At 33.6% G+C, this 7,679-nt stretch overlaps 1 protein-coding gene across 1 annotated transcript; it reads right to left on the bottom strand.

Moving 5' to 3' along the window:
* Positions 1 to 4,726: 4,726 nt before the first annotated feature.
* Positions 4,727 to 7,679, bottom strand: LOC127525522 (cytosolic 5'-nucleotidase 1A-like). The gene is made up of 6 exons (XM_051918133.1): positions 7,620 to 7,679; positions 7,405 to 7,490; positions 6,962 to 7,088; positions 6,380 to 6,505; positions 5,705 to 5,886; positions 4,727 to 5,364 (listed from the first exon to the last, which is right to left on the bottom strand). Coding segments are annotated over exons 1-6 (834 nt in total). The 5' UTR covers positions 7,621 to 7,679; the 3' UTR covers positions 4,727 to 5,052.

Genomic DNA, 7,679 nt, shown 5'->3' with positions numbered 1-7,679 from the left:
TTATAAAATGTTAGTATATCACTTTTTAATCATTTATGATGTTTTGTAAATGATTAGTTCATCATTAACTAATAATTTATAAGTGACTTATAACTGAATATTATTATAAAGTGTTACAAAAAGAATACCCTGACGATCTACTTGTATTGTTTTATTAACTCCATATCATCTTATTACTCCAATGCATTATACCTTCTTTGGAAAATGAGTGGTCTCATCCTCTCTGTTACCATCTTGTTATTGCTAACTAGGTTAGGTTACCTCTCCAGCACTCTTAAATAATTTAGGAGCTGAGACCTATTCTTAACCCTCTGGTATTGTTCATTTGGGAGTAACACTTGTGTTGTTCGTGGTCAAAAGTGATCTATCACCTGAAATCAATGTAATATATTTTTGTTCAATAATATATATATTTTTTTATTTTGTATTTTGAGAGAATTTTATGTTGCTAATTAATTTGTATGCAATAATTATGATTAGGGATGCACCAATACCATTTTTTAAGGACCGAATACCAATATTTTTTTTTTGGTGATGTGGCAGTTTTCCAAGCACACCAAGCTCAGTGAGACTAATGAATGTAGGACAGCTTCTTTATTATTACTCCGATGAAAAAAGTACTAATTTTTATGTGCTTGTCACAAACTTAAAGCACAAGTTTCACAGTTCAATAACCTTCAAAGGGCATAATTACCAAAGTCATAATAAAAAACAAAAGCAAAGATCAAGTCTTTTTTAACCTGCCTTTCAAAAAGTGCTAAACAAATATTGCAGAACAAATGTTTATAACATAACACTGTGAACCAGTGTAAACAACCTAGGGTGACCAGATTTCTCCTGGTGGAATACGGGACAAGTGGGCAATATGACCATGAAATGAGAAATTTTATTTCACGATATTTATATAAATACATTTATTTAACATCTTTTGTCGTTTTACTAACACTAATGACAGACAAATATTTAATTAGGCTACTGTCATTTTAAGAGCGAATCGATGGATATAATATACTGACACATATCCTTTTTTTCACCTGTTTACATCCACTAAAGCCATAACTGACTGTATTTACATGAATACTCCACACAATGGAGAAAAGTTGCAGAAAAGTTGCATTTTCTTTACGTTTTTATGTATTTAGAAGGTAGGACCCACTTTGATACGACAATAGTTGGTTTAATTACAGGTAAGAGTCACTGTGAATTCATCTATATCCAATGGAAAAAGAGCCTAGTATTTTGCTAGGGGGGTGTTACGGTAATGGAGGCCCCTCCTCCATGCCCGAGGCCCTAGGCAACTGCCTGCTCTGCCTATAGGTAGCGCCAGCTCTGCGTGAGGTATCGGTCTTTGGTATCAGGGGTATTTTTACGAGTACGAGTACAAGTACATGAGCTTGGTTTTGGGCCCAATACCAGTATCGGTGCATCCCTAAGATTTTTTTTTTTTTTTCTACTTTTCTAAAAAATTATTAAATTAAAGCTGTATTTAATGTTAAAATAGATACAAGGCCTTTAAAATCCATTTTTTGAAGGCAGATTAGTATCATCTTGTGGAAGTAAAAAAAAAAGGAAAACATCTGTAATGCCATTGTGTAACCACTATATTTCTCTATAGCTCTATATAAAGAGGCTTGTAAATTCTAGAATTGTTTTTATACATAAAAACATACTTTTATTAGGTTCTGGTTTTGGATATATATTTAGACATTCTCAAAGACTTTTTGTCAAGGTTTAGATAATTATTATTATTTTTTTTTTTAATGTTGATTTGAAATGTCAGTTTTTCCATTAATTTTACTAGGCCTATAGTCACACCTGAACATTGAGAAAGACATTTTGTTACAAAATCATAAAAATGTAAAAAGGAATTCTTTATCAGAGCTTAAACAATTTGGGTCTAATCTGTTTTCATTTCATTTCATTTATTATACAGGAAAGGTTAAAAAGTAACATTAAGGTACAATTTAAATGGGCCTGACTCAGTTTAAAAACTGGTTTCCAGCAGGTTCCTGTTCTGCAGAACATAAAACATAAAACACAATTTACAACACAAGGTCAAAAAACATTAGCACAGGCTAAACAAATACAAACAACTAAAAACAACAATACAAACAGTGCAAACAGAAGTAGGGCGATAAATAAACGATCAATGAGTACAAGTGTAACTGTTTAGAAGAAACAGTTTGTATGCCTTTTTGAAACATGTGATGGATGGTATTTTTCTTATGTGATGTGGAATATCATTCCAAACTTTGGTGTATGTATAAAAAAGGATTTCTGACCATAGTTGTTTTTATATGGAGGGACTGGTATAAGCGCCTGTGAAACTGACCTAGTGAGGCGTACTGGTCTCATTTTGTATGACGGATGAAGTGCAGCAAGTGTTGGTGAAGTGGCATTTTGAATTTGAAAATAAAATGTAATAGCGTGACAATTTTATATAGTGCTGAAAAGTCAGAGCGTTTGAACGTCTAAGTGCAATGCAATGATGAGTCCATTTTGGAAGATTACTGTGGATCTTAAGAGCTCGATTGTATAATCGTGCTATTGGTTCAGTAATTTCCTTAGTGGTAAGAGACCAGATTTGAAGACAATAAGACATTGTTGAAAACACAATTGCATGTAGATAAGTTTCAGAAACAGAAAAAGAAAGATATGATCTAATATTGCTAAACAAGTTTCTGATTCAGTTTTTTTGTTAAATTAGAAATGTGATCCCGGTTAATAAGATGTGTATCAAGTAACACACCAAGATATTTATAAGTCTTTGTAGTGACAAGATATTGATTTGCAAAAGTAATAGAATCAGCATAAGAAAGACTTTTTCTAGTTGAATGAAAGTACATACATTCAGTTTTTTTTACACTGATGGTCAGGTGGTTCTTTTTTAACCAATCATGTAAACACTGAAGATCAAATGTTAATTTAGAATTTATGACATCAGGATTTGAGTCAGAAAAAAAAAAATCACAGTATCATCAGCATACAGTAAGCATTCTGAGCATTTACACACTTGAGGAAGATCATTAATGTGTAAAAGAAAAAGTAAAGGTCCAAGAATACTGCCTTGTGGAACACCCATATCACAGACTAAAGATTGAGATGTTACATGATTAATTTTAACAGCTTGCGACCTGTTTGTCAAAAAAGAATAAAGCATTTCTATCACAGATGCAGACAAATCAAATGAATAAAGTTTGTTAAGCAAGATCTGATGGTTCACTGTGTCGAAGGCTTTACGAAAGTCAATAAAAACAGCTCCAGTGATGTGACCTTTATTAAGAGCGTTACGTATTTGTTCAGTAAAGAGTAGTAATGCCGACATGGTAGATCGCTTAGCGCGGAAACCGTGTTGACAGTCGCTGAGCCAGTTATTAATTTCTAGATAAGAAATTAACTGGTGCAAGGTTTTTTCAAGCAGCTTCGACATTGCTGAGAGTATTGATATAGGTCTATAATTTGAAACAAGAGTAGGATCATCAGATTTATAAATTGGATTGATTTGTGCTCTTTTCCTATCAGTAGGAAAGATCGAAAGCCTGATGCAAAGATTAATTAAATGCTGAAAAAGAGGTATAAGGCTATCAGCATGAGTCTTCAAAAATAAAGTATTTAAACCATAAATATCACAGGCATGAGAATTTTTTAATGTGCGCAATATTCTTATTACCTCGTTCTGCGAGATCTCAGAAAATGAGAACTGATCAGGTGTTAGAGAGAGAACAGGTGAGAAGAAATAAGTTGTAAAATTGGTTGCCAATTCTTTAACAGATGATACAAAATAATCATTAAAAGCACTTGCAATCTTTTCTGAATCTGAGATAAGAGTACCCTGTAGGGAAATTTTAATATTGACGTTCTTTTTCTTCTCATTTTCGCCGGTGATGACTTTAAGGGTCTGCCATAACGTCTTTGGGTTAGTAACGGATAAAGTAATCTGTTGTTGGAAACAGTTACGCAGTTCAGCTGTACATTTATTTCTAATTTGTATGAAATTATTTTTACTCTCCGGTTTTCGACTTAACCTGTATATTTTAAGGAGAGAGGCCTTCTGTTTAAGGAGTTGCAATATGTCAGAATTTATCCATGGTAGTTTACGCTGCCTAGGTTGAACCTTGCTGGTAGTGGTATATTTATTCTGTATTTTCTGAAGTTTAGTGTGAAATTGCGTTAGATTTTCCATTTCAAGACATCTCTCAAGATATCTCATTGCTCTCATGTCTTAAGACATCTCATCGCTCCCATCAGTAACACTAAATTCTGCATTAAATTGCGGTAATTTTGAAGTTGGTATTTTTGGTACAGAGTGAGGAGCATGAGTTTTTGAGGATTTTAAGATTGTCCTAACTGCATAAATGAGAAAATGATCTGAAATAGCCAAATCTATAACACCAGACTGTAACAACTTGTTTTTCTTTTACTGCATTGTGACTAAATTATTGGTTTTATTTCACACATTTGCAAAAACTTGTTATAGTCACACCAACATATGTTTGACCACGATCAACACAAGTTTTACTTTTTTTTTTTTTTTCTTTTTTTTTTTTAACAACAATTTAGATTTTTCGAATCAAGTCCACATTTTTTTTTTTTTTTTTTTTTTTGTGGTCACATATCGACTGCCACTAAAGTCACTAAGTTTTGTACCATTCCGATGAAGTAGTAATTTTTAAAAATTCTATTTTTTTTTTTTTCCTGTCTAAAAGGACTGAACAACACTAGAGGGTTAACACATATAGGAACCTTTATTAATCACACTTATTCTTAGGACTAGGTATAAGACTAAAATTTCATCATTCTTAGAATTTGCTCTGAGCAGCTTTATACATATGGCCCCAAGACAAAGAAATAGTCATTTAGGTAATGATTTGATTAATTTCACCTTTAATACCTTAAAATCAGCTTTTGCCTTAATTTCTTTTACGCTTTAAACCTTAAAACCAAATTTAGCTGTCCTGACCTTATAAAATACATTATAGAAGAAAGTATTGTGCTACACCACCTGCAGGGCAGTGCATGTCATGCCTTTACAAATCAAATCAGGTTTAATTCTCACTCATTTCTCACACCATAAGGTACATGAGCACCAATAACCCCATTTTGAAGGGCTCCGTCAATGTGTGGAGTCTGGTCGTCAAAGAAAATGTGAGGTTTGATTGCTTTTAGCACAGGCCCTTTATGGGCACCACACAGAAAGAATGCCTCATTTATCTCCAGCTTATCCCTCTGAAGAGTCTTCAGGGCTCTTAATCCAGGACTTGATGTGCCACGTGATGTTACCAAGTAGGTACGAATCGGACAATTTTGCAGACCGAATTTCTGCTGGAGATGTACCAATGCTTGAAAAAACTTACTTAGTGGGCCCTGAAAATAATTCCACACAAACACATTATTAGCATTTTTTTTAGAGAGAGTTAATTAATTATTACATTAAATTGTAGTGTGTTGAATGAAAGAACTAAATGTTTCAACCTAATATCTACAGTATGTATAGCATGTTTTTGATTTCCACACACAATTTCAACTCTCAACTTACATTGTGTACAGTTAAAATGATTCTAATGTCAACAAACTTTCAGAAGAAAGTTCCTTTAAATATTCTTTTAAATAACAAGGCTGTGTGACGTGTTGTGAATGTGAAATATAACAAGGGTTAACTGAGCAATCTGAGATTCAGCAGTACTAACATGGACCACATTCTTACCTGTATCAAAGGTTCGTCCTCATTATCACGTTCATTATCATAGAAACTTTGTAGCCCTTTCTCTTTGTAGACTCTCTCTGACTCGTCTGAAAACAGGACTCCATCACCATCAAAGGCCACACGTAACACTTCATCACTGGGCTCGTGGTAATCTCCCTGGAACATTGTGGCTGCTCCATGTCCTGAAAAACAATGCCATCATCATTTAAAAGTTATAGAAGTAACACTTGTGTTGTGTTTTATACTATAAGTACTACATGCAGGCAAAAGCCCTCTTTCTCACCTCATTCCACAGATTTCCCCCCCAAAATTAGCTTAGATGCAGAAAAAGCCAGTCTTATACATGGTCACGATCAGTGTTGGGGGTAACGCATTACAAGTAATGCTAGTTACTTAATCAGATTATAATCAGATTACTTTTTATGCATTGCTTTTAAATTTACAAAAAAATATCTGAAATACTTTTTCAAATAAGTAATGCAACTTACTTGCTTTCCCATTTATTAACTGACACCTGTACTGTAACTCATTGCTTTTAACTTAACTTTAACTTTCCCCAACACTGATTACAAGTACTTGAAAAAATGGCCAAAAAGTGAAGACATTGTTTTGAGGAAATTCTTTAATATTGCAGCGATGTGACATAAATGGAGAAAAAAAATCTTGATGCCTCACCTGCAGTGATGGCCTCTTTCACATTCTGTGGATTTGTGGACAGGTAGAGAACAGGCTCGATCTCATTAAGAAGATCAAGGAGGGGTTTTTCACCAGTAATCATACGGACTCGGTCACTTTTCAGCCCTGCACAGACAGCATCACAACATTGTGTTTAGTAGAATAACATTACAGACATCTTATTTTATTTATATTTATATTGAAATTAGGTGTTTTAGGGTCTGCACAGTAAGGGATAGTTCACAAAAATGAACATTCAGTCATTACTCAACTTCCAAATCCATACAACGTCATTCCCATGTCACAATGTCATTCCAAATCTATACAACTTTTTTTTTTTTTGGACCACAACAAAAAAAGTTTTGCAGAATGTTAACTCTGTTCTTTTCCATGTAATGAAAGCAGGCAGGTAGTCAATACAACTGGTGCTTCACTATACAGTAAGTGTTATAAGTAGCTTTGCGATATTTTAATGTGAATAGTTTCTATAGTTGACAGTCACTGCATGCATTTATTGTATGGGAAAGATCATTCTTTAGAATTATAATAATACAAAATAGAAAATCACTCCTCTACTCTTACCGTATTTTTCAATGTTCTTGGTCAGGTGATCAATGTCCTGACCATCAGAAGGTATCAGCACAATTTCAAACTGCTCTTCAGTGGCTTGGTCCAGCTCAGTCAAACGTTGATTCACCATTGTAAGAGCCTAGTGCAGAGTGATCAAAATACACTAAATACTAACACCTATGTCAAATTAAACAAATTAGTGGACTTAATCTTTGGGGATTCTTGCTAGTTATAACCAAGTTACAGTACTGAATTCTCAGTGAAAATAGATGCACATGATACAAAAAACTTCCTCTTTGCTTAAATGTTTAATATTAGTACTAGTGAATTACAAACGACCTTTTCGTTTCTAAACTGGGTTTACAGGTAAAAGTAAATGCATTATTGATTAACAAGGGAGAATAAGCTGCATGTTAATATATAGAGGAAAATATATTTCACTGAAATTCTGTTACCTTGACAAATGGAAAAGCAACTCCTTTATCCCCTGTCTCTTGTCTGAATAATGCACGTGATGACACTGCAATGGTGAATGATGTCACTGAAAACAAATGTACAGAGCATTTAAAGAAGAAAAATATTTAATTAAAGCTTAACTGTGAAATAATAGATTTTAGATGATAAGAGACAACCATATTTTTTCCTTAGATGTTAGGAAACTTGAACATACTTGTGAACTCAGAAGATGCGGTTGTTTTCCTAATTTTGTCTTTCCTGCTTTCAGTGCTTG

The sequence above is a fragment of the Ctenopharyngodon idella genome, chromosome 13 (assembly GCF_019924925.1).
Source record: "Ctenopharyngodon idella isolate HZGC_01 chromosome 13, HZGC01, whole genome shotgun sequence".
Lineage (NCBI taxonomy): Eukaryota > Metazoa > Chordata > Actinopteri > Cypriniformes > Xenocyprididae > Ctenopharyngodon > Ctenopharyngodon idella.
This window is presented reverse-complemented; position numbering and strand designations above follow the sequence as displayed.

What these genes read in the sequence shown, in the direction of transcription:
- LOC127525522 (XM_051918133.1), bottom strand. An exon ending in TTGCTTTTCCATTTGTCAAG is followed by an intron (nt 7,089 to 7,404) that starts GTAACAGAATTT and finishes ACTCTGCACTAG; the next exon opens with GCTCTTACAATGGTGAATCA. An exon ending in GAAAGAGGCCATCACTGCAG is followed by an intron (nt 5,887 to 6,379) that starts GTGAGGCATCAA and finishes ATTGTTTTTCAG; the next exon opens with GACATGGAGCAGCCACAATG.